Source organism: Micromys minutus (genome assembly GCF_963924665.1).
Source record: "Micromys minutus genome assembly, chromosome: 12".
Classification (NCBI taxonomy): Eukaryota; Metazoa; Chordata; class Mammalia; order Rodentia; family Muridae; genus Micromys; species Micromys minutus.
The window spans coordinates 15,829,637-15,856,752 of record NC_137981.1 but is presented as its reverse complement, the minus strand read 5'-3'; the positions used below and the strand labels follow the sequence as shown (position 1 = coordinate 15,856,752).

At 43.5% G+C, this 27,116-nt stretch overlaps 2 protein-coding genes across 3 annotated transcripts; one reads left to right on the top strand and one right to left on the bottom strand.

The window, feature by feature from the left end:
- Positions 1 to 414: 414 nt before the first annotated feature.
- Positions 415 to 15,154, bottom strand: RAB2B (RAB2B, member RAS oncogene family). Of its 2 annotated transcripts, none has more exons than XM_080926383.1 (8): positions 15,036 to 15,154; positions 14,757 to 14,828; positions 11,411 to 11,478; positions 8,589 to 8,671; positions 8,316 to 8,408; positions 4,532 to 4,643; positions 3,556 to 3,624; positions 415 to 2,431 (listed from the first exon to the last, which is right to left on the bottom strand). In XM_080926383.1, the coding sequence occupies exons 1-8, from the start codon at positions 15,079 to 15,081 to the stop codon at positions 2,324 to 2,326; spliced, it is 651 nt and encodes a 216-aa protein (XP_080782509.1). In that variant the 5' UTR covers positions 15,082 to 15,154; the 3' UTR covers positions 415 to 2,323. The 2 variants fall into 2 exon arrangements, with proteins under 2 accessions (XP_080782509.1, XP_080782510.1); XM_080926384.1 differs by lacking the exon at positions 415 to 2,431 and adding an exon at positions 2,710 to 2,741.
- On the top strand, positions 14,989 to 26,618 carry TOX4 (TOX high mobility group box family member 4). The gene is made up of 10 exons (XM_080926362.1): positions 14,989 to 15,072; positions 15,227 to 15,494; positions 15,650 to 15,718; positions 20,074 to 20,316; positions 21,135 to 21,395; positions 21,699 to 21,929; positions 24,052 to 24,132; positions 24,632 to 25,375; positions 25,687 to 25,850; positions 26,481 to 26,618. The coding sequence occupies exons 2-10, from the start codon at positions 15,489 to 15,491 to the stop codon at positions 26,539 to 26,541; spliced, it is 1,860 nt and encodes a 619-aa protein (XP_080782488.1). The 5' UTR covers positions 14,989 to 15,072; positions 15,227 to 15,488; the 3' UTR covers positions 26,542 to 26,618.
- The last annotated feature ends 498 nt before the right edge of the window (positions 26,619 to 27,116 follow it).

Here is a 27,116-nt window from a genome sequence, read left to right as displayed (position 1 = left end):
TTTCCTATGGAATAATGCTAATTTTACTGCTACTATAAGGAGCAGAATTCAGAATAAAACCAGTTCTATGGGCTGGAGAGATGGCTCAGCAGTTAAGAGCACTGACTTCAAATCCCTGAATTCAAATCCCAGCAACCACATGGTGGCTCACAACCATTTGTAGTGGAATCTGACACCCTCTTCTGGTGTGTCTGAAGATAGCAACACTGTACTCGTATATAATAAATTAAAAATCTTAAAAAAAAAAAAAACAGTTCTAAGAAGCAAGTATCTTTGGTGCAATCTTCTAGGCTGATGTTTCCATTTACATTCAGTGTATGACCAGAAATGACACACAAAATAAAGGCAGCTTGCGTCATGCATATATTTAATAGTAAAATGGTCATTAACAATAAAAATTAGAAAGTTTGGTGAGACCTCAGTGCTGTGAAAGAAAATGAGACAAGTAAACAAGACAGCAAGTGTCCCAGGAGGTGCTATGAGGAGTGAAGCAGAGGCAAACTGGGCCGACGCTGTCACAGATTCTAAGGAGTGGGTAAAAAAGTCCCTACTTCTCGGAGTCTTGGTAGCAGGCATTCTTACTGTAGGCTGCACAGAATGGAGGCAGTTACAGTGAGGCAGGCGAAAGAGCAATGAGAAGCGAGGGTTAAGAGATGGGGGAAGACCAGGATACAATTACATAGAGACAACTCTAAGGCCTTTTGTTTTTTCTAAAGTCTTACATTTCAAAGCATGTCACTCAAATTCCAGATGGTGAGTTTCACAGGGTACAGTAAAGGAATGGTGAGATGGACTGGGATAACAGGAACCTGCTCTCACAGGGCTTACAACCTAGAGAAGACAGACACTCCCCCCTTGCCCTCCCAAAAAAAACCCACCACAAAACTTACAAAGTGAAAGAGACAAATAAATACCCATATAAATAACATAGGAATGCTAAGAAGTATTGTGTTAACAACTGCTTAGGGCTCCCTAGGTCAGCCAGTGAGAAAAAAAGGAAAGAAATGTCAGTATGAGGTTAGTAGAGGGTAAGAGGACAGAGCATGTGCAAAGGCACAGAAGCTGGAATAAATATGTCGTATTCAGTAACCAATTAGCTTGATTAGAATAGATGTTTAATAAATCTAGTTAGGGAGAATGCACAGCTACCTGGGAGTCTGAAGCTTCAGGACCCCATGTTTAAGGCCTGCAAGTTCAAGGCCAGCCTCGGCAACTTGTCTCAAAACAAAAAAGTAGAAGAGAAGGCTCCTGAGGACACAGCTCAGTGGTACAGCATTTCCCTAGCTTGTTTAAGAACCTATCTTAGTTTCCAGGGCATACGTGTGTGCGCACGCGCACACACACACACACACACACACACACACACACACACACACACACACACGCATGAGAAAAGAATGATAACACAGTAGGGAGCAATTTGGTGAAAGAAGCTGTAATGCTAGACGCTAGAACTGGTTCTTTAAGTAAAATGAATAATTCATGTTTTCTTAGGTAAGGAGGTATGGCAACAGGTTCAGTACCAACTCCACTGTTCTCAAAGGTCTGTAAGAAACAGAACTAGCAATGAAAAAGGCCAGTGAGCCTAGTCTAAGCACGGAGCTCCAGGTCCCTGTAAGAGATGCAGGGCTCACTGTGATGGGCTCCAGAGGAATGACGCTCAAGGTTGTACACACACACACACAATAAATAAACACTAGCAATGAGACAGTATGGGGGCTTCTAGAGAAACTCTTATAAAATGACAAGCAGGTTTCCTAGGCAAGGAAATAAATACAGTGAAATAACCATATATAGGTCTATTCGCCAAAGGCCATTGAGATCCTTAATTCTAAATGTTCAATCAGAAGATCCTTCACCTTAGTTATGAAAAAAATGGTGAGGAACAGATATGTGTATTCTTTTTCTTTCCTCCCCCCCCTTCTCTCTCTCTCTCTCTTGACTTTTTTAAACAGATGACCTACTGAAACTTACGTAGTCCAGACTGACTTCAGAACTCCTGGCAATCCTTCTGCCAAAAGTGCCACAACACCTAGCAGATAGATGTTGATAGGAAGTTGTTTGCTTAACTACTGTGACCATCAACTTTGATCCTAACATTTTCAAAACTAGAGGACGGAAAAGCCGGAGTCTATGCGGAATGCTCATGTCTCTGAAGGAGAACAGGTGGGAGAGGGCCCCATTCCTCCTCGAGTGGTACGTGGAAGGGTGAAATCGCACACTGAAGAGAGGCTGCTCTCAGCCAAAGCAGGGACGACCTCTTTTGTTAAGCTGACTGATCTGAAGCTGTTCCAGGAGAGGAAGAAGAGTTCAGGCCAGGCGTTCAGCAGCAGCCGGAGTCGGGCCCTATGTCAGAAGAGTTCTGCTGAGAGGAGCCCAGTCCCACGGATGAGGCGATTGACTGCTGGGGCCCAATCTTGATGCCATTGGCCTGTAAAAGAGAAACAGCAACAATTCCTGCATGAGGGCCGAAGAGACCGAGAGGGAAGGACGGGGATAAAGGAGAACTCTTTAGTTTAATGAGAAGAATTTATTCTCTCTAGCCCTCTGCTGTGGGAGAATGAAGTATGACAGGAGACTGAGGTGGCTGGCTGTGAGGACAGCTAGCTGATGAGGGTGGGGCTTGCCTGTTTCAAGGTCACTGCTGCACAGATTTCATAGCTGTCAACAGAAGTCAGGTGCGATGGAGGGAGAGCTCAGCAGGGAGCACTTCTATGTAAGCACGAGGACCACATTTAGACCTAGAAACCAAGCAGGAGCCAGATGGGCGTGGCAGCGCACCTGCAATCCCAGTCCTGGGAAGCAAAGATACGGGGAGTCCCCAGGGCAAACCCTGCCTCAATATCTAAGGCCAACATCGATGGAGAAAGACACCTGTTGCCAACCTTGGGCCTCCATATGAACACCCACACTTCTGCCTACACATATGTGAACATGCACTGTACACATGCACATCACATACACATATATAAGGTAAAAAAAAACTTTTTTGAAGAGTAAGCAAGGGCTAAAGAGATGGCTCAGTGGTTAGAGCACTGCCTGCTCTTCCAGAGGTCCTGAGTTCAAATCCCAGCAACCACATGGTGGCTCACAACCATCTGTAATGGAATCTGACGCCCTCTTCTGGTGTGTCTGAAGACAGCAACAGTGTACTCATCATACATAAAATAAATAATTCTTTAAAAAAAAAAAGAGTAAGCAAAGAAAAAGAGGAGTAAAAGTGACAAGTTAGCACATGATTCTTCCGGGCTTGTCCCAGAGCTTCCCCTCCTAAGAAATTAAAATTTCTTCCTCCTTTTCTCTCTCTCATATATTCTACAATAGTAAGAAACTGGGGTCAAGGAGAAAAACTCTCATATTACATAAGTCTGTAGACCACTAACATCTCTTTCAACACAATGGGTTTCAGATGAGAGAACAAAGAAACGAGTGAGGGGGTCTTAGATACCTGCACTTAAAAACAATCTGTGACTGTGTTACATCAGAGAGGAATGCTGACATTCTAGGGCGCTTCTATCGAGATAACTGCCAGTTCTAACCCCCAATCTCTCTCACCTCATTGTGGACATCAAATAAACCTTGCTGGATCTTCCTATATATTTCTTTGGCTGTATTAATGTAGGCCTGGAGGAGACAGAAATCATTTATCAGTCTTAAATTTAAGTAAAGAAATGAGAGGAATTCAAATATTTTTATTTGGATCCCTAAGGTGAACTAAGAATCTGGGTGTGGTGGTCCGCCCCTGTAACCTCAGCACTGAGGAGACAGAGGTAAAGAGACCACATGCCTGAGGTCATACATATGCCTGGTCTATATAGCAAAGTCTAGGCCAACCACGGTTACACAGTAAAATCTTGTCTCAAAACAACAGGAACAAAAACCAATACACACACACACACACACACACACACACACACACACACACACACAATACAAAGTTATCTCCACAAATGTCCTGGGAAAGCCATTGACATGGTAACACATGCCTATCATCCCAATCCTCCAGGGACTGCAGAAGGATCATAAGTTTGAGGCCAGGTCAGACTACACAAACTACACAAACTAGCAAGTTCTGGGGTAGACTGAGCTCCAGAGCATAACCACATCTGAAGAAACAAACCCACCACCACAATAAAGCACACTGAGTACAGTTAGAAAACGGTGATCCTATGGCTACAGGTGCTGATGTTCCTAAGTCATGAGGTTAGCAGCCACACAAGTAAAACAAATACACTCAGCTGGACAATTCAGTCAACACCTGGCATCACAAGGAAGAGAGTTTCTGTCAGATTCCCAAGTAAAGTGATTTATAAATAACAGTGGTGTCCAATCCATATGTACTAGTTAATTTTATCCAAGGCAAAAATAAAACCTTTAGAGTGGAAGAGAATGGGACAATTCCCTTGGAAGGAGATGGTCACTGTGACCACAGTGCATTCTTGCTTCCCCGTGTCCCATGGAGAACAGGGTTCTGAAGAACAGAACAGTAACAGTGTCACCTCTGACACACTCCCCACTTCTGTATCAATACCTCTTCGACATTGCAGGCTGTCTTGGCTGATGTTTCCATGAATATAAGGCCATGCTCACGAGCAAAGGCCTCTCCTTCCTCCCTTTTCACATCCCTTCGAGATTCCAGATCACTAGAAGAGATTAATTAGGGAAGAAACTTTAAAGATTTAAGAGAAACGGGAAAGATTTATTTATTTATTATATATAAGTACACTGAAGCTGTCATCAGACACACCAGAAGAGGGCAGCAGATCCCATTACAGATGGTTGTGAGCCACCATGTGGTTCCTGGGAATTGAACTTATGACCTCTAGAAGATCAGCCAGTGCTTTTAGCCACTAAGCTATCTCTACAGCCCCCTGGCTTTTATTTTCAAATGAGATTTTTGTGGGGATTTTGTTGTTGTTGCGATTGTTCTGTAATGTTGAGACAGGGTCTCTTTGTGTAGCCCTGGGTGTCTGGGAACTTCCATTGTAGACTAAGTTGTCTTACTCAGGGATCCACCTGCCTCTGCCTCCTGAATGCTGGGATTAAAATTGTACATTTCTGCCTAGATTCTAGCCTTTTAATCATTAATAAGGAGGAGGAAGAGGAGGAAGAAGAGAAGGAAGAAGATGAGGAGGAAGAGGAGGGAGAAGAGAAGGAAGAAAAGGAGGAAAAGGAGGAAGATAAAAGTAGAGCAGTAACAGTAGTAATTGTTGTTCATTGTGTTAGTTAGAGGTACTATTGCAGTGACAAAAGACCATGACTGGAAGCAATTTGCGGAAGAAAGGTTTATCCAGCTTAAGCTTCCACATCACAGTTCATCATTAAAGGCGGTTAGGGCAGGAACCAGGAGGCAGAAGCTGATGCACAGGCCATAGAGGAGTGCTTGCTCCTCACGGTTTGTTCAGACTGCTGTGTTAGAGAACCTAGGACCACCAGGATGACACCACCCACAAAGGGCCAGGCCCTCTCTCCCTCATCAATCATTAAGAAAATGTCCCACGCCAGGTGTGATGGATTGTGCCTTTAATCTCAATCTGACTAACACTGTACAAAGAACGGGACTCAGTCTCAGGACCAGGTGTGTGGAGCTTGCCCTTCATAATCCTAGCACTTAGAAGATAAAAGCAGGAGGAATAGGAGATCCAGGCTACCCACAGCCAGTGTATTCAAGGCCAGCCTGCAACACCAGAGGCTGTGTCCAAAGAAGTCTGTTAGTTCCAATACATCTTAGTTATTGATTATTTATTTACTCGTTTGTTTGTTGTGTGTGTGTTTTACTTGTGACTTGGCATATATGTAGAGGTCAAGAGGCCACATATGGCAAGGTTGGTTCTCTTTACCATGTATAATCCAGGTCAAACTTCATGTCATCAAGCTTGGCAGCGTGTTCCATTACCGATTGAGCTGTCCAGACAACCCGAGCTATTTTTCCCAGTTCTAATTATTCCGCCTTTGAGATGTTTTTACAAATGATGGGCATGTATTTGTTTATTATGTATGCCACTTGTGTGGATACCTGGAGGCCCGAGGGTGTAGGATCTCCTGCAGCTGGAGATCCAGGCAATGGTGAGCCATCTGACTAGAATGCTGGGGACAGAACTCAGATCCTCAGGAAGAGGAGCATGAAATCTTCACCCCCCCCCCCCCAGCCATCTCTCCAGCCTTCTTTTGGGTTCATGTAGCCCAGGGTAATATCCATCTCTGTTTGTATCCAAAGATGGCTTTAAAACCCTGATCCATCTGCCTCCACCTCACTCCCAAATCCTGGGATTATATGATGATGTCTGGCTTATTGATTTGATCTTTTAAAGACGAGTATTTGTTTATCTCTTTCTCTCTCTCTCTCTCTCTCTCTCTCTCTCTCTCTCTCTCTCTCTCTCTGTGTGTGTGTGTGTGTGTGTGTGTGTGTGTGTGTGTGTGTGTGCTTACATGCATATCACCTGCATTATGGTGTACTTGGGGAGATCATAGGACAACCCTCAGAGGTCAGTTTTCTGCTTTTACCATACAGGGCTTTACTGGCTGGTTTTGGGTCAACTTGACACAAGCTGGAGTTATCACAGAGAAAGGAGCTTCAGTTGAGGAGGTGCCTCCATGAGATCCAGCTGTAAGGCATTTTTTTCAACTAGTGATCAAGGGGGGAGGGCCCAGCTCATTGTGGGTGGTGCCATCCCTGGGCTGGTAGATCTGAATTCTATAAGAAAGCAGGCTGAGCAAGCCAGGGGAAGCAAACCAGTAAGTAACATCCCTCCATGGCCTCTGCATCAGCTCCTGCTTCCTGACCTGCTTGAGTTCCAGTCCTGACTTCCTCTGGTGATGAACAGCGATATGGAAGTGTGAGCTGAATAAACCCTTTCCTCCCCAATTTGCTTCTTGGTCATGATGTTTGTGCAGGAATAGAAACCCTGACTAAGGCAAGGGCCCAGGGACTGAACTCGGGTTGTCATGGTGGATAGCAAGCCCCTCCACCTCCCAAACATCTCACTGACCCTGACAGAGTTTTGATATATAGTGCAATCTGGCCTATATAGCCCAGGCTGGTCTCACACTTGTGACTCTCCTGCCTCTGCCCTACAGTGCAAACAGATAATGCACAACTACATTAAATCTAAGCCAAGGAGTTTCCTTTGTCCTATAAATACAGTTTTCTTTTTTCTGAAACTAGAACTACAAAGTGTGGCTGTAACTGTGAGGTGGAGCAGGTGTGAACTGCTGTGGGAGTGCAGCATAACACTGCTGCAGGGAGAAGCACTGCTGCAGGGAGAAGCACTGCTGCAGGGAGAAGCACTGCAGCAGGCAGAAGCTCCTGCAGGGAGAAGCCCTGCGGCAGGGAGAAGCACTGTGGCAGCTCCTCAAATGTAAACACACAATGTCCATGTGAGCCAGTAATCCTGATGATGCTGTAGCCAAAAGAACTCCAAGGAAAAAACTGAACAGATATATCTTTGTTCCCATGTTCATGACGATATCGGTCACAGTAGCTAAAAAGCAGCAGCAGCCCAAGTCTCTACAAAGAGAGGGGCAAATGATCTGGCAACAGTGGGCACTATAATCCCCAAAAAGAAAGTTTTAAAACATTCACAGAGCTCCAAGACACTATGCTAGATAGAATAAGCCACTCAGAAAAGCACAAGTGCTGTGTAACTGTACTCACATGAGGTATTTATAAGGAAAGAATGCAGGGGCTGGAATGCCATGGTGCATTCCTGTAATCCCAGCACTCCAGTGAGGCTAGCATGGTGAGGCTGAAGCCTTCCTAAGCTACACAAGGCCCCGTTCCAAAAACAACAGAGAGAGGGAGAGAGAGAGAGAGAGAGAGAGAGAGAGAGAGAGAGAGAGAGAGAGAGAGAGGAGGGGGGAGGAAGAGGAGTTGAGGAAGACCCTGAAGGCAGGATAGATGACAGAATTCAATGGTTCTAAATTCTGAAAAAATGAAAGGTTATTAGGATAGATAATGGTGGGGTTTGCAGAGCCATTCTAATATGTTTAGGGCTACAGAATACTCTAGGGAGTATTTAAAATTGTAAATTATATATATATATATATATATATATATATATATATATATATATATATATATATGTGTGTGTGTGTGTGTGTGTGTGTGTGTGTGTATATAGATATAGATATATAGATATATATCTTACCATACTAACATTTCTTACTGAGGTGATATATTAAGGAAGTCTGGGTATCAAGAAACTCAATGTCAATCAGATGGAAAACCAAAACAGAACAGAAGGAAAAGAAACTCAGTGTCTACAGAGAAAGTTCGATGCCTCATGGAAAGTAGTATTTATAAAGACAGAATTTACCTCTTATTTCCAATCAGCATTATAACCATGTTGGAGCTGGAGTGCTGGCGGGCATCCTCTAACCAAGACGTCAGGTGGTTGAAGGTTTCACGTCTGCAGCACAACAGTTTAGAATGCTGGTTAGGAGCCCGTTTCAAAATGCCAAAATTGCTCCAAATGCATGAGAAAGAGTGGCCACATGTATGCAAAAAGGCAGCTAGCTGCCCAAGTCCATGTCCTTAGCAGAGGCCATGGGAGTCAGACAGAAACCCTCCCACATGCCAGCCAGCTCACCTTGTGATGTCATACACCAGCAGGGCTCCAGCTGCTCCCCTGTAGTAGGAACGGGTGATAGAACGGAAGGACTCTTGCCCAGCCTTTACCATCAACGTGGCAACAAAAAATCCCAGTAAAACTAGGTTATTTCCAGAGAAGTGACTTGTTCACATGCCATCCTAAAACAAAGAATTTAACTAAAGAAAGAACTTGTGCTAGGTTAAAAATCATCATCTCCACCCCCACCCCCCATCACTGCCACCTTCACCATTACCATCAACATCTAAGGAAGAGAAAGGTGCCCGAACAGGGAGAAGCCCAGGCAGACTATTTTTCAGTAAGAATGTGACTGAGCTTGCAGGAGGGCCAAGTACTACTTCTTATGAGATTGTCCATCAAACTGTTAGAGCTTCATTATCCTTAGGTCACAGACATCCAATGCCAACAGCATGACACCAACAATCTTCATATACATTTCCAATACTCCTCAGACTGGAAACTCGATCCTAAATATGACCTCGAATACACTACACTATTTACTCAGTTCTTATTTATCTGTAAAAATGTTTAGAGCCAATGCCTATCTAATGGAAGGTGCATTCCACTGTAACAGTTCAGAAAAACAGATCTAAGCAACTGAGCTTCTGCTGAGTAACCCCTGCATTTCTCTGATAACAGCAAGAATATCTGGACATGCCTTGCTGAGATCCTATGGTAGGAAGTAAAAATAAGGAATAGAAAATGATGTCCAGGACCTAGAATAGTTCTTAAAAGAACCTTGTTCAACCAGGGGGTGGCAGTGCACACTTTTAACCCTAGCACTCAGGAGACAGAGACAGGCACATCTCTGAGTTTGAGGCCAGGTTGGTCTGCAGAGCAAGTTCCAAGACTGCCAGGACTATAGAGAGAAACTTGTCTCAAAAAAAAAAAAAAAAAAAAAAAGAAGAAGAAGAAGAAAAGAAAGAAAAAGAAATTTGTTCATAATTTTATCTCATGCTTGATGAGACCAAAATATTACTTTATGTGTAACTGAGCAATTAATCTCCTCTCCCCTGTGCACTAGACACTTTTTCTTTCTTTTTTTAAATTTGTTTATTCTTTTCTGCATACACTGTAGCTGTCTTCAGACACAGCTGAAGAGGGCATCAGATCCCATTACGGATGGTTGTGAGCCACCATGTGGTTGCTGGGAATTGAATTCAGGAACTCTGGAAGAGCAGTCAATGCTCTGAACTGCTGAGCCGTCTCTCCAGCTCCACTTTTGTTTTCTTAACGGTAGTTTCTTTACTTTATTTTTGTTTAATGGTACCCCGGTGCCGTTTAAATAAAAACACTGGGCTGCTGAGATGGCTCAGGTATTAAGGTGCTTACTGCTCTATCAGAGAATGGAAGTTCAAACCCTAGTACCTACACTGGGCAGCTTACAAATGCCTATAACTCCCGGCTCACAGGATCCAATGCACTTCTGTGGCCTGTGTGGGCACTTCACATACAGGCGCACAGACACATACACTCACACAGGTACACATACAAGCACACACATACAAACATGCACATGTACACACACAGGCACACACACACACACACAGCCTGGTGTGCTGGAGCAGCTTCTTCCACTAGTATTCATCTAGTACCCTGATACTCAGGACACTGAAGCCAAAGAACCCCAAGTTTGAGGCCAGCCTGGGCTACAGAGCAAGACCCTGTCTCAGAAAACAAAGCAGAAAGCCACACAAAATACTTTGTGTGTTCAATTATTCTGTCAGAAAGGGTTCCATGCAGGGTTGGGGATTTATAGCTCAGTGGTAGAGTGCTTGCCTAGCAAACCTAAGGCTCCGGGGGAGAAATATCACAATTTTGGAATAATTTCTCCTCATAAAATCCAGGAAATGAAAGTCATCCTTATTCTGCAGCCAGGAAAACTATACTGGAAACATGAGAACATAAATGGGTTTCTATAGTAACAGGGCTGACACACAGTGACATTAAAATGCTCCTTTGAATCTTAATTTTATGTGCATGGGTGCTCTGCCTGCACGCTTGATGCACACCATGTGTGTGTCTGGTACCTATGGTGCTCAGGAGGTGGCACTGGATTCCCTGGAACTAAAGAAATGGATAGTTATGAGCCACCATATGGGTCCTGGGGAATCAAACTCGGGTCTTTTGTCAGAGCAACAAGTGGTCTTAAGTACTGAGCCATCTCTCCAGCCTCAACAATAACATTTTAAACTATTTTCTAGCAGTGTATCATAAACCATAAGAGAGAATCAAATATATCATCTCATTTAATTCCTCTAGTGCCACCACTGCCTGGCTGACAAAGTATTATTTGGGAATTTCAATGCACAGAAGTCTGAAAGAATACACACTGAATCATTAACAGTGGGTTCTTCTGGCAGAATAGCAACCATGTGACACAGAAAGGGGCCTTATGTAAGAGGATATTCACTTTTGGCTACATAAACTTTTATTGTTTTTTTATTTTTTTACGTATTACTTGAGTCTTTTTTGTTTATTTTCAAGACTGGCTTTCTCTGTATAGCCTGGGCTGTCCTGGAACTCACTTTGTAGACCAGGCTGGTCCTAAAGATCTACCTGCCTTCACCTTCCTATGAGTCAAATCATTTAAAATAAAAAAGGTACGCCACATTGTTTTGACCTGAGTGTCTCAGTATGCAATTCCTCCAGGCTTGGCCTGGCTTGGGCTTCTTGCCCCACCCTATGGTTTTAAAACCACAGGCATCTAGCATGGCACACGGCCTCACGCATGGCTGCATTAGCTTTATTTGCTGTAAGTGGGTCTTTGTTTGGTACTAAATTGTTTTGTCTTCTCTTACCGTATCCCAGATTTGCAGTTTGACTTGCTTTCCATCAATGTTGACCATTCGTGCTCCAAACTCCACACCTGCCAGTGAAGGTGGAGAGAATGACTATGGCCGCAGAGATCACTACACATTAATCTAGAGGCTCATCCTTTCCCCCACTGTTATGAGTTCTTCGTCTTCACTCACTCACATTCAGTCCAGCAGTGGTTACTGCTCCAGTTGAATCTGTGTTCCTTTCAGTTTCCTTTCCAGAATTAAAAATCCACAGACTGGGGCTGTGGCTCACTTGATACGGTACTTGGAATGCAGGAAGCCCTGGATTCAATCCCCAGAACCACATAAAACTGGGCACAGGACTGGAGAGATGGCTCAGCAGTAAAAGCAAAGCATGTGTGCACTTCTTGGACTGGGATCTGCCCTCCGACACCCTCATCAGACAGTTCACAGCTGCCTGTAACTCCAACTCCAAGGGATCCAATACCCTTTTCTGGGCTCGGTGGGCACTTTGCACACTCATGCATATGTGCTTCCACACACGTGTCCCAGAACCCTTAACTGGTATGGTAGTGCATGTAATCCAGCTCTCAAGAGGTCCAGGCAGTAGGAGCACTCAGATCAGAAGCTCAAGGTCAGCATCAATTGTACAGGAAATCCAAGCTTGGCCTGAGGTTACTCTCCAGCTACAGTGATAGTGCAATTGCTTAGCACATAACTTGCTGGGTTGAATCCCTTGCACCAAAAAGAAACAAGTGGTTAAGAGCAAGCAGAGCAGAGTCTGATGTCCAGTGGCTCACAACGCCCTGGAGCTCCTGCTGCAGGGGTCCAGCAATCTCCAGCCTCTGCAGGCACCTGTACGAGCACATGCAAGTACATATGCACATACAAACAAAAATGTTAAAAATCTGAGGAGGAAAAAAAAAACTATTGACGTGTTGCCTGAGCTTGTTCTTTCCCTACGTCTGGTTTTACAAATTCTGGTAACAAACTCAGTCTGAGTTGTTATATGACCAGGTGACTTATTTTAGGGCCTTATAAAGATGAAGGCCCTATCTAGATCATCTTTTATTAGCCTTAGGGAAAGTGGCGCTACAGTGAGTGTAAAGATTTACAAAGCATATCTGAAGGATGTGTACTTACTATAAAGCAAGTTCCAGGACAGCCAGGGCTGTACCGAACCTCTTGTCTCAAAAATAAATAAATAAATAAATAAATAAATAAATAAATAAATAAATAGCCACTATAGGAAAGTTTTGTGACAACCGGTTTTCATAAAATAAACTGCGAAGCTACAATTCATAGGAAAAAAAATCTAGAAAATTGACAATTCCAGGACACATAAAGCCAAAAGAGATGAATAAATTCTTAGGAATGTTAGTTTACACTGAAATCTGACTAGGTAATAATTCTGCATTTTTTTTTCAAAAAACTTCTGAACTGTTTGAAAGTATTTTTTTTTAGTCTTATTTAATTTTATAAATGTAAGTGTTTTGCCTGCATGTAAGTATGTGTAACATACATGGCTGGTACCTGTGGAGGCCAGAAGAAATCAAAGGATCCCCTGGAACTTGAATGACAGATGATTATGAGCCGCAATGTGGGTGCTGGGAATTGAACCCTTGTCCTTGGAAGAGCAATCTGTGCTCTAAACTACTGAATCAGCTCTCCAGCCCTGTTGAAAGCATTTCTTGACAGTGCCTTGGAGTGCTGACTAGTTCTGTGTATGAAGTAGCATTTCTTAACTTCAATTCTAAGACTAATTTTGTTAGGATTCTTCCAAATTTCACCCCACAGTTACCTGGCAACAGCCTGGTATCCTCCCCACTACAGTTACCTGGCACTATGAAAGGGGCTGCTTGCCCCCTCCTCACTGTCTTGTTCTTACCCCTTTGCCATCTCCTCTCCCTATTCCCTTCCTCCCTCGCTCTCCACATGCCCATGGCCGGCCTCTACTTCTCTACTCCTTTTCTCTTCTCTCTCTCTGCCTCTACTACCCTCACAATTCCCCTCCCCATGCCCTGAATAAACTCTGTTCTGTACTATACCATCCTGTGGCTGGTCCCAAAGGGAGAAGTACCTCACCACACCTCCATAGAAAACCCCCCCACTCTTTATCTTTATCATAACATTGGTGCCAAAACCCAGGAACTATCTTTTCTTTATCTTTTTACAAACACAGCAATTTTCATTTGCAATTAAGGAAGCTGCCTAAGAAACAGGTCTCCAAAGGACAAAATATCTCCAAGCACCAGGAGTTCCCAAGTACATTCTCAAAACAGTATAGGAACTGACAAACTGATTCGGCTTTTGGCAAGGACACAATTTAAAAACACAAACAAACAAACAACAACAACAACAAAAAACCCCACCAAAAACCCCAGTGCATCATAAGCAGACAATTCATCTCCTTTTCAATTGAGTATTTTGCACATAGCATTTGAATTCATAGTTCCAAGAAAGATTACTAATATAGCTTGCTTTTAGGTATGATATAGTACTGATTCAGTCCTCCTGTGTGGATATACTCTCTATATAAACATTTTTACTTTAAGGTGCTATATAAAATACCTATTCCGAATATCTATTACCTCAAGAAAAACCAAAAGACACTTTTTGAAAAAAAAAATCACTGTCAACTCTTCTTTCTTTCAGAACAATAAGATCATTTCAGTGAGTAAGAAACTAAAACGCTGGCTGAGCATAGTGGTGCATATCTAATCCCAGCATTTAGGAGGTAGAGGTAGCACGATCAAGATTATTTAAGGTTATCATCAGGTTACCCATGGAGTTCAAAACCAGTCTCAGCACAAAAACAAACTTATTAAGAAATCCCGTGAGATGGTGCATGCCTGTAATCACAGCACTTGGAGGCCAATGCAGGAGGATCTCTAGGAGTTCGTGCCCAGTGTGGGTTATCTAGTGAATCTGAGACTAAATAGCCAGAATTTGCCTCCAAAAGAAGAGAAGATGAAGAGGAAAGAGGAGGTAGAGGTCCGGCCCTAAAAGAGTCATATGTCGGTGTTACTTTGAAAACCATGTGAGGCTTAACCACAAACTACAGATGAGATGTTTAATAAGCAGTCATGTTTCCGTGGGATTTTTCCATAAACATATAAGTTGCATTTGAAGAAAAAAAATCCTACGGCAACTAGTATTTATCTTGCATCCATCTCTAAAGTTACCTTTCAATCATTTACCCTCCATTATAGCAGCTTTTATCATCATCTTTTCAAAAACCATGACTTCAGACGTAGGTAGCGAGAAGTAACTTTTTATTTAGAATACCGAGACTGTTAACTTCCTCCTTTAGCAGTCCTGCCAGCTAGCTTTTAGCTGTTCTGGAACGAGGAGACAAGCTTACCTATTGTGAGGTCGTGCACAGGCTGGAACCGCTTGTCGGTAAACTGAAGGAGGAGACATGACTTCCCCACTCCTGAAAAACAACAGTGTGCTCCAGGTGCACGTCACCCACCCTGGAAGCCGCAGGCGGGGCACAGGGTCTGAGGAAGGGGTAGAGCCCCGCCCCCGAGGCTCGCCCCGCCCCCTCCACTCAACTCCGCTCGCCCCGCCCCGCCCCCAGGCCGATTTTGGAGGTAGGATCCCCGCCCCAACCACGAAGGCGGTCCGTCGGCGGGGTTACCTGTGTCTCCGATGATGATGTACTTGAAGAGATAAGCGTAAGTCATGGTCCCGAGGCGTCTGTGTTCCGGGTCCTCCCGATTTCTACAACCACTTACCTCCGACCTCTCTAGCCACTCAATCCGCCGATCTCCTTATTGGCCTCCGCTCCAGCCCTTCTAGCTCAAGCTGCATCTCTATTGCTCTCCCCAGAAATCTCCGCTGGATCCGGAACTCGGGACACCGCCTCTAGGGCCGCCCCACGCTCTTCTCCATGCCATTATCCCACCAAGCTCCAGGGGGCGACAGCGACCCTTCGGGCAGCTCGGCTCGCGACCGGTTGCGTCCCTGACTCAGTCCAATCCTCGGAGAGCGACGCTCCTCCTTGCGGAAGTGACGCGCTCGGAACCTAGTGGGGGCGGTGGGAGTGATGCGGACGCGGAGACGCTGAGACGCTGGTAGTGGTGCTGTGAAGATGGAGGTAGGAGTTGAGTCTGGAGGGTTGGTGAGGGTTCGCGGCCGACTAGTGGAAGCAGAAGCGGGAATTCAGGGCAGCGAGGGGGGCTCGGGAGGCCTGGGGGCTCGGCACGCCCCTGCTTCGCTCACTTATCCCGGCGGCTTTCTTTTGGTTTACAGTTTCCCGGAGGAAATGACAATTATCTGACGATCACTGGGCCCTCGCACCCTTTCCTGTCAGGGGCCGAGGTGAGCAAAAGCTGCTGATGTTGGGGCGCCGGAGGGCCTGGGCAGCGGTTGGGGAAGGACGGTGGGGGTGAGCGTGGGGGCTGGCGGGAGCTGGAGAGGACAGTGTCCAAGGCTTCGAGCTCCTCTTAAGGACTGTGGAGGGGGAACGGAAAGCGGCTCTCATCAGAAAACCAGGGTGTTGAAGAGATGGCCTATTTAAGGAAAGAGTTTATTCTGAATAGGAAGAACCAATGTAATTGTTCTTTGGTTGGGGCGAAGTAACTAACAATCTTGGGAGACAACAAGAAAGGAAGATGTTTTCAGTAGGGAAATCAAGTTGTTTATCTAGCAGGGATTAACCTCGGGCAATTGTTAATTCTTGAACTCTTTATGGGTCTCTTTCATTTGAAATGTCTTCTCTGGTAGAAGTGGTTAATCTTACTGACATGACTTCTGTTTGCCTTGCTAAGGAAGGACTGAGGGAAAGAAAAAGCTGACAGAGAACATAGGGAGTGCACTTGTTTCCCAGTGACCACAAACTGATTACTTCATTTTTGGATTACAGTTGTCAGATGGCTATAAAAATGGGGCTTGTTTGTTTTGCTTCTTAAAGATGGTATGAAGTAGAAATAATGGTGGTTGGAGGTTCTAAGACCTTCAACAAGGGTCACTGAAGAGCATGGGAAAGGAGAGATTCTATGATTCATAGCAGTAGCAAACTTACAGGTATGAAATAGCAATGAAAATAATTTTATGGTTGAGGGTCATAGTAAAGGGTTCATGCAGCATTAGGAATGTTGAGCCACTGCTCTAAGATATTCTGGAAAATTTTTGGTTGATAAGAATTTTCTACCACAAGCATAACACTTAATTTGGGTGAGCAAAAGTAAAAGGTGCAAGTGTGTGAACTTTTCCCATTTTTTTGAGAACTTGAGCCTTAGTCCATCTTTTGAGGATTATATACTAGACCCATGCCCAAAGTGCTATGAATTCATTTGCATGGTTTTTTTTTTTTTTTTTTTTTTTGCACAAAAAGTAATTGGCCATTGCTGTTGTGTGGGTTTATCCTGTGGGAATGTTGTTTGTTACGGTTGAGAGATGATTGACAGTGAGTAATTGCTGGTTTGCTTTTTTGTTGTTGTTTTTTGGTGTTTTTGTTTTTAATAAAAGACAGTCTCACATAGCTCTGGTTGTCTTGGAACTATATATAGGCCAGGCTGACCTCAAACTCATAGATAACCCACCTGCCTCTGCCTTTCCAATAAAGAGTTCTTCCCATTCAGAACAGAACTCTTTCTTGGGATTAAAGCCATGCTCTCTTGGCTGCTGGTTTATTTTTTAACTTATTATTGGATATTCTCCTAAGCAAAGGGAAGTGTGACTCGAATGAGTAGCAAAATTAGAAGGGAAACTAAGTCTTGCACTTGGTGATTTTATTCAGAGTTTCTTCCAAGAGGTCTCCATGGTCTCATCTCATTGTTTGGAGTGCCATAAGGCACATTGTTCTTATTTATAGGAAAGTGCACATTAAAAGTAAATACAAGGCTGGGTGTAGTGTTACACATCTTTAACCTTAATCCCAGCATATAAGTTCCAGAATTACATAGAGAGACCATGTCTCTGGAAAGGAGCAAGAAGTAAATACAGCTTTCACATTTTTCCTACCAGTCTTGTTTATGAAGTTGATCAAAGACTGACTACATGAGAGGTGGCACTTTTAGCATCTAGGGACGAGTTAGTGAAGCACTGGCCTGCCGTGTGCTGGACCCATGGTCCAGCGCTGACAGAAAACGGAGGGACTTGTTTCTGCCCTTTGTTTCGGTTTTGTTCTGGCTTCTGTTGAGAGGAGGGGACATATAGCTAAGTTTTAAGCTCCATGTCAGTGGCCTCCTTTAGGCCTGGACTCTGTTCTTGTTACTTACAACCTGTACACCTGCTTGTTTCTTCCTCTCAGTGAATTTATAAACTTTGTTTTTGTTTTGTTTGGGGGGAATGGTTTCACTGTGTAGTCTTGGCTGACAGCAAACTTGCTGTGTGACTAGGCTGGCCTTCATTTGCCTCTGCTTCCATAGTTCTGGGATTAAAATCTATACCACGGTGCCTGACTTTTAACCTGTATGTTTGAAGAACAGTCATTTTTCAAGTTTGTTTGTTTGTTTTTAGTCTTGTTTTGTTTTTGTATTGTCAAAAAGAAAATAGCTGCTCCAATGGAGTATTAACCATCAAATAATAGAAAAAATTGACTGTGCTCAAGTTTACGTCCAATACATATTATAGGGGCTGGAGAGATTTTATGTGTGTGGGTGTTGTGCCAGTATCTGTGTTTGTGCACCACATGCCTGGTGCCCATGGAGGTCAGAAGGCGGTAAGAGATTTCTCTGGGTCTGCATTTATACACATTTGTGGTTGCTGGGAATGGAGCCTAGGTCTTCTGGAAGAGCAACAAGTGCTTTAAACCACGGTTCCATCTCTCCAGCTCTAATGAACTATTTTTTAAAAGAATGGGTGGCTGGTACATAGGTCAGTCTTAGTGTTTTTGCTTAGTATGTGGGAGATTCTGAGTTTGAGCCTCTGGACAAAGGGAGGAGGATGAGAAGAGGGAAGGAATGCTAGTTTTCATGTTGTGTGTGTCTGTGTGTGCATGCAGAGGACAGAAGGCATTTGATCCCCTGGAGCTAAAGATAGTTGTGAGCAGAGTGGTTGCTGAAAACTGAGCCTGCATCCTTTTCTAGAGCAGCAAAAGTATTTAACTGTTGAGTTGCCTCTTCTGTCTCTCCTTCAATCAATAGCTAAGCAGTCTTTACTTTTAATTGCATGTAATTTTACTTACTATGTATGTGTTCACATGTCCTAGAGGGGGATGAGGGGTGGAGAGCAGGTGAGCTCTTTCATTTTCTCTCTTTTTCTCTTCCCTTCCTTCTTCCCCTCCTCCCCTCTCCCATGTTGGACCAGGGATTGAAATCACATTGGTAGGCTTGATAGCATGCACCTCACCCAGTGAGCCATCTCTCTAGCTCCTTGGCATCTTATAAATGAATTCCTCAAAAGAGCCCAGAGCCTGGGAACATTTAGACTAAGTGATTTGCCTCTGGAATGCTAGGACTAAAGGTATGAGCTGCCACACCCAGCTTGGCTTTGTTTTCTTGAGATAGGGTCTTTCACCTATCTAACCTTACCTCCCAGCTTGGCTGAAACTCCTGGCCACCTTCCTGCCTCAGTCTCTTGCATGCTAAAATGAGTGAGCTGCTTGTTGAGGCCATAATCTCCATTTTTATAGATAAGGAAGACCTGTTCAAGGTCATGATCTTGACCAGCCACAGCTCTTTCTACAACGCCTCTTGCTTATTACACTTTATTGCTCCAGATGCTTTTATTTTAGTTTTTTAGTGCCACAAGGAAATATACCATAGGTTAGACATTGCTGTTAGTTCTGTGAATCGTGACCCCGTTCAGAATAGGAGTGAAGTTGGGTGAGACTACACGATTATAATTCCTGCAGTCAAGAAGTTGTCATTTGAGACTAGGTCTTTAAAAGAAGCTGGGAGAGTACTTAATCCCAACACTAGGGAGGCAGAGGCTGGAGTATCTCTGAGTTTGAGGACAGCCTAGTGTACAAGGTAAGTTCTAAGATAGCCAAGGCTATATTATACAGAAAAACCTTGTCTCAAAAGACAAAAACTAAATAATAATAAATAAACAAGGGAAAGAAAGAGAGGGAAGAGAGAGGAGAGAAAAAGAGTATAGGGTGTGGAACAAACCCAAAACCTAGAAAGGACTGGTTTATAGTCTGAATTAGGAAGGGACCACATCTAGCCAGGTGCACTAACCTTTCCTCCTCTGCTTACTCTTTAGTTTTTAGACAGGGTCTTACTGTGTTAAGGCTTGCTGGCCTCAACTTTACTTTTAGCTATTATCCATCCTTTTTTATTATTGAGTCCCCAGATCATGTACACTAAGAATTGTGTTGCTAACACTGAAGTAATGGTGAGGTCCTAAGAAACTCTGCAGATGTTTTAGAGGTGGGTGAGTTTTCTATGGCATTACCTTTTAGGTTCCAGGTGAACAGACTGACTGTTTGGTGACCACTGTGGAATAACTGGTGTCTGTTAGTATCTCTAGTTGACGTCAAACATCATAGACATTAGTGTTGAAAGACGTTACTAGAACAGGAGAAATAATTTAAGACAAAGGTAGTAAAGGTTGAGAAGGGAAAATAAATGACAGTTGTGAGTGGGGTTGGATTCTCAGGTATGTCACATGGCCACAGATTTAAAAGGTTAAAAAGAGGTTTATTGTAAGCTGTGTCTATGGAATCTTGTTACAAAGTGAAATATTTCTCCTCTTCCTACTAATTCTTTCCCCGTTTTTCCATACAGACATTCCATACCCCAAGCTTGGGCGATGAGGAATTTGAAATCCCACCTATCTCCTTGGACTCTGACCCCTCACTGGCTGTCTCAGATGTGGTTGGCCACTTTGATGACCTGGCAGACCCCTCTTCTTCACAGGACGGCAGCTTTTCAGCTCAATATGGGGTCCAGACACTGGATATGCCTGTGGGCATGACCCATGGCTTGATGGAGCAGGGCGGGGGGCTCCTGAGTGGGGGCTTGACTATGGTAAGAAGTAACACAGTGGAAAGCTCACCCAAGCTCATAGTAATGGCTTAAGGAGAACAAAAGTTAATACCTATTGCCTGCTAAACTTGGGTAGTACTTGTATTATAGCTAAAGACTGAACAACAAAGACTTCATTTTACCTGATTGAGATTTTATTGAAAAAAAATTTTTTTAATTGTAAAATATCCAATGTTGAATATTTTGAAATGAAAATTATTTAAGTTTTAAAGGGGGTTTTGTTTTTTGTAATAGCCTTCATACTCTGGAATTCTAATGTATAAGTGTCACATTGAGTGATTTATTTAAAAATGGGCTGAACCAAATATAGTAATTGTAGACTCTGCTCTTATAAACAGTTAGGGTTTCAGCACTTCAGGCTCACTTCTCCATCTCATGAGTTTGACAGACGTCTGTCTCCATAGCTCCTCTGCTCTCCTTGCCTATGATTACAACTCCAAAAACTATTTTCTAGAAACACAAGTGGGTTTAGCTTATATGTTGTATAGTACCCACAGGTTTTGTAGAATGAATTATTTGTCCTTTTCTGTTTTGAGATAGGTTCTCACTATGTAGCCCTAACTGACTAGAACTCCTCTAGATCAGGCAATCCTCAAACTCTGAGATTTTACCCTCTGGCTCTTATCTTCTGAGTGCTGGAATTCAGGGCAGGTAAAAGCCTGGCCTCCTAATGTGCAGACAGATTATCTGATGTTCTGTAGGATTTAAATGATGAGAGTCTACGCAAGCCCAGGGATTTTTAAGGAGGGGACATGGTATTTTAATATTTAGTGTTTAACTAGTCCTTTTGCTTCCCTTAGGACCTGGACCATTCTATAGGAACTCAGTATAGTGCCAACCCACCTGTTACAATTGATGTACCAATGACAGACATGACATCTGGCTTAATGGGACACAGCCAGTTGACCACTATTGATCAGTCAGAACTGAGCTCTCAACTTGGTTTGAGTTTAGGAGGTGGCACCATCTTGCCACCTGCCCAGTCACCTGAGGATCGTCTTTCAACTACTCCTTCACCTACCAATTCACTTCATGAGGATGGTGTTGATGATTTCCGGAGGGTGAGGAATCCCCTGCCAAAGTCAGTTCTGTTACTCTAGGGAGATGCTTGTTATATGAAGGCTGGTTGTCTTGATTCTGGTTCTTGTCTCAGTCACTGTTCTTAGTGATCCTCAAATAGGACTTTCAAAACCATTGCTGCCTTTGTTAGCTTAAGTGCCATGGCTGTGGCTACTTTCCTTCCCCAAGTGCCGAGCCATCTCTTCAGCATAGTTTGCTCCTGTCAAACCCTGTTGTTAAAGTTCTCCAGACCTGCTACTTCCTTTCTGCTGTCTTTTAATTCTCTTCATTTTTCTCCCCGACAGCAACTTCCTGCCCAGAAGACAGTGGTAGTGGAAACAGGGAAAAAGCAAAAGGCTCCCAAGAAGAGAAAAAAGAAAGACCCTAATGAACCTCAGAAGCCAGTCTCTGCTTATGCACTATTCTTTCGAGATACGCAGGCTGCCATCAAGGGACAGAACCCAAATGCAACCTTTGGTGAGGTTTCGAAGATTGTGGCTTCCATGTGGGACAGTCTTGGAGAAGAGCAAAAACAGGTGAATAGTAGGTAGTAAACATTTTAAGTGAACAGAACCTTATTCATGCTCTGATGTAAAGAGAGACTTTATGATCAAGGCAACTTTTTTTTTTAAGATTTAATTATTTTATGTATGAGTGCTCTGTCTGCATGTATGCCTGCAGGCCAGAAGAGGGCATCAGATCCCATTACAGATGGTTGTGAGCCACCATGTGGTTGCTGGATTTTGAACTCAGGATCTCTGGAAGAGCAGTCAGTGCTTTTAACCACTGAGCCATCTCCAGTCCATGAGGGCCATTAATTCAAATCACCACACATCTTTACCTGTCAGGGGGCTCTTTGTTAATGGTATTAACACATTTGTTTTCCTTGGTTTTTCTGTTTAACAGCCCTGGCTGTCCCTGAACTCACTCCATAGAACAGGCTAGCCTCAAACTCACAAAGATCCACTTCTCTCTATCTCCTGAGTGCTGGGATTAAAGGTGTGAGCCACCACTGCCTGGCTTACATTCTTTATCTTAGAAGTTTCAGGCAAAAAAATCATTTTAATGTATTTTTGTTGTGCTGGGTAGCAAACCCAAGGCTATATACATGCTAAGTGTCTGCTCTCCTACTGAGCTAAATCTCTAGCCTAAAAATGCCATTACCAAACTGGAAGTGGGACTGCAAATTGTCGATCACCGGGGAAAGGCATCTGATGACTTTGAGCCCAACATTCTTCATGGTAAAGGGGAAGAATTAACTCTTCCTCTAATCTCTACATGCACACCCAAAAACATACACATGTACATACCAAATAAATAATTAATAAAATTTTATTATTAAAATACTGCATCCTTCCTAAGCTGTAAAATAATCATCTCTCTTCTTTTACTGATGGTGAATTCTGCCAGGTGTGGTGGTGCATGCTTTTAATCCCAGCGCTTAGGAGGTAGAGGCAGGTGGATCTTGGAGTTTGAGGACAGCCTGCTCTATGGACAGCCAGGGCTACACAGAGAAAGCCTGTCTCAGGGGAAAGAAGAAAAAGATCTGAACATGGACTGTGAGGTCATACAGCTTCTAAATGACAGGGTTAGGAAGTCTTATTCCCTTGAGATTTCATGTGACAGTCAGCAACTGTGCCTCATCCCTTGTGTCTTCAGCTGTTTAGCTTTCCAAAGCCTTGAAATTCTATGCAACATCCAATAGTGCCTAATCCCTCTTTTGTCTTTAACTGTTTAGTTTTTAGGTTAACTTTCCAAAGCCTCCTGTTTTTTCTATTTGGAAAGTTTGGTGAGTTACACATTGAAACTATCCCTCAAAGTTTCAGGTACAGTTGCATTAATGGTTTTCTCATCAAGTGTATGCTTATATTATTCTCCCTAAATTTAAACAGAATTTTAAAACATCAACTGGTAATAGTGGTATTATGTGCATATAGCCCCAGTTATACTTGGGGAAGGGGGCAGGCAGGGTAGAATACCTTGGCTCCAGCTATTTGGGGTCAACAACATATTGAGACACACATACACCATCTCTTTAGGAAAAAGAAACTGAGGTGGTAGCACGCTTCTGTGGTTCTAGCACTTTTGAGGTAGAAGCAGAGAGAGGATCATGAGTTTCAAGGCTAGCCTGTAGAGTGTGTGTTGGTGGGGGTTGAGGGTTTGCATCATCAAGGCATGTAAACTGAAGATAGCTGTAATTATCATTACCTTATGTCTTCTGTCAATGTTTAACACAAAAGGCTGAATTTGTTTTAACCAAGTGATGGAGTATGTAGACCAGGCTGGTCTCATTCATAGAGATTTATTGCCTCTTGTGTTTTAAATAGTGTGTTACATTCTAATAATCAAACAAGTCACAGAGATAGCACAGATTCAGTAAAAAAGAAAATAGCCTTCAGCTTTTGGTGTAAGAGGGAACATATAAGAGGTAAGGACTTTTAAGGTCATCTTTTGCAACCTACACATTTCCTAAGGGAAACACTTCTGAGTTGGGCAGTATTGAGCTAAATATTAGCGATCTTACAATTGGGAAATAGTTTTATGCTTTATATGAGCATGAAGCTGTTCACCTCTGTAAGTGGTTGGCTTGAGTTCATGATGGACAGTAGACTTACCAGACTTACCAGTGGTTCACTTGAAACACTGTCTTTCTTGTAGGTGTACAAACGGAAAACTGAAGCTGCCAAGAAGGAGTATCTCAAGGCACTAGCTGCTTATAAAGACAACCAGGAGTGTCAGGTAAGGTAACCATAAATAGATGCCTTAAGTCAGTTGTTTCTTTCCAACACACACACACACACACACACACAGAGAGAGAGAGAGAGAGAGAGAGAGAGAGAGAGAGAGAGAGAGAGCTGTTCTTGGAAAGGACATAAATTCTGTACCCAGTACTCACATAGTGAGTTAGTACTATCTGTAACTCAAGTTCCTTAAGATCCAGTGCCCTCTTATGACTTCCTGAGGCATACATATGGTACACATATGTCCAGGTAAATACACATACATATATTTAAAAAACTGTGTAAGCTATTATTGCAGTGTTAAATTTTAGAGCTTCCCCATCCAGTATTTTAATCAGAAGCTTTGTAAATAAGTCTTTTAGCTTATCCATTATTTCCAGTATTTACTCAAGGAAGTCCTTGTTTTTCTATGACATCTTTTCTTGCTATAACAGGAATGAACATGTGCTACAGTGGAGAGTAATTTACTTGTTGCTTTTGTTTTGGTCCTTTTTTAGGCTACTGTGGAAACAGTGGAATTAGATCCCGTGCCACAGTCACAGACTCCATCACCACCTCCTGTGACTACTGCTGACCCAGCATCTCCAGCACCAGCCTCTACGGAGTCCCCTGCTTTGTCCCCTTGCATTGTAGTTAATTCCACGCTTTCATCTTATGTGGCAAACCAGGCACCTTCTGGGCCTGGAGGTCAGCCCAATATTACCAAGTTGATTATTACCAAACAGATGTTGCCTTCTTCTATTACCATGTCTCAAGGAGGAATGGTTACTGTTATCCCAGCCACAGTGGTTACCTCCCGTGGGCTCCAGTTAGGCCAGACAAGTACAGCTACTATTCAGCCAAGCCAGCAGGCCCAGATTGTCACTCGGTCAGTGTTGCAGGCAGCAGCTGCTGCTGCTGCTTCTATGCAACTGCCTCCACCACGACTACAGCCTCCTCCTTTGCAACAGATGCCTCAACCCCCAACTCAACAGCAAGTCACCATTCTGCAGCAGCCTCCTCCACTTCAGGCCATGCAACAACCTCCACCTCAGAAAGTTAGGATCAACTTACAACAGCAGCCACCTCCCCTGCAGAGCAAGATTGTGCCTCCACCCACTCTGAAAATACAGACTACCGTGGTTCCTCCAACTGTAGAAAGCAGTCCTGAGCAGCCTATGAATAACAGCCCTGAGGCCCACACAGTAGAAGCAACCTCTCCTGAGACAATTTGTGAAATGATCGCAGATGTAGTTCCTGAGGTAGGCCTCATTTTTTTTTTTGTGCTTTGCTTTTTTAAGGTAGGGTGCCATGTTGGCCAGGACGTACAGACTCACTGTGTAGCCAAAGATAGCCTTGAACCCGACTCTCCTGCCTCTTCATGTCACCGTCACTGGATAGTTATTTTAAAACAAAATTCTTAAGAATTCATTCTGCTTCCTGGAGCTGTAAATTTGGTTATAAATGAACGAGAACTCATCTTTTTCTGAAACTCCGTATATAAGGAGGTGGGGCAGATGTTTGACGAGGTGGTGGCACTCTAACACGTCCTTGTCATGCTCCCTGTTCTCAGGTGGAGTCTCCTTCTCAGATGGATGTTGAATTGGTGAGTGGATCCCCTGTGACACTGTCACCTCAGCCTCGATGTGTGAGGTCTGGTTGTGAGAACCCTCCTGTTACCAGTAAGGACTGGGACAACGAATACTGCAGCAACGAGTGTGTGGTGAAGCACTGCAGGTGAGCTCAACAGCCTTCACACTATATAATATACAAAACTCAAGAGCTACTGAAGCTAAACTGATGGGGACATGACCTTATTAGGCAGAGCTACTTGATATGGATGGATGGATGGATGGATGGATGGATGGATGGATGGATGGATGGACGGACGGACAGATGGATGGATGGGAGGAAGGAAGGATGGATGGATGGATGGATGGACGGACGGACGGGAGGAAGGATGGATGGATGGATGATTGGTAGGTATCTGATCAGAGGTGCTTCTAGAAATGTTCAGTAGCTGAGAGATGAAGCTTTAGCTCAGCTGACAACTGCTTGCCTGGCATGGGTAAGGTCCTGATTTCAATTACTAGTGTCAAAGAAATTGGTGAGGGATAGGTAAGGGGAAAGTAGAAGAGTAAATACTAAGTGTAGAGAGAGTAGTAAGTGGAAATGTTGCCCTTCTACCAGAATATCCCAGGGAATTACCTATGTCCATGAAACGGCATGTGTCCTCTGTGAGGTGGATTGACACTGCCCGCCACATCTGACTTTAAGGCTACTTGATGATGTTATAATTTGGAGATACAGGGAAATATTTGGGTATGGTTTTGCTATTATAAGTTTGTATCTCTCTCTCTCTCTCAGGGATGTATTCTTGGCCTGGGTAGCCTCTAGAAATCCAAACTCTGTGGTGTTTGTGAAGTAGCCTTCCTCTTCTCCAAGTCTTGAAGATTCATCTGCCGGACATGAGTCTCAAAGCCTACTTTTGAAACACAAGCTGGGCTTCTGGTAGTGCCTGACATTTACCCATAGTCCTTCATGCCTCCACCTCCTTTGTCTTTCTTCAGCAGAGGCCAGCCAGACTATGTAGCAAGGCCAGCAAATTTATTGTAATTTAGAATTGCTTTTTACTCTCAACTATAAGCAAAATTACCAGCTTAATAGTAAGCACAGGGAAGGGTGATGGGAGCAGATTATAGGGGTTATTAGAAGAAATGTGTCGGGAAAATTGTCAGAGGACTTGCCTGAAATGTTACTGGGAGAGTGCTTAGCTCTAGGAGGAAACTGCACTGGAGTAAGAGAGGCATAGGGTTATAGCTCAGTGGTAAAGTGTATTGGGTTTAAATCCCAAGTGAAAGAGTAATGAAAATACTGATTTAAAATAAAGTGTGTAATAACCCCTTCAAAAGGGAACTACCATTATTAATATGCAGTGCTACAAGGATGAAGGTTTGTAGGCCTGGGGTTATGGCTTAGCACCACAAAGCTCTGAGTTCAGAC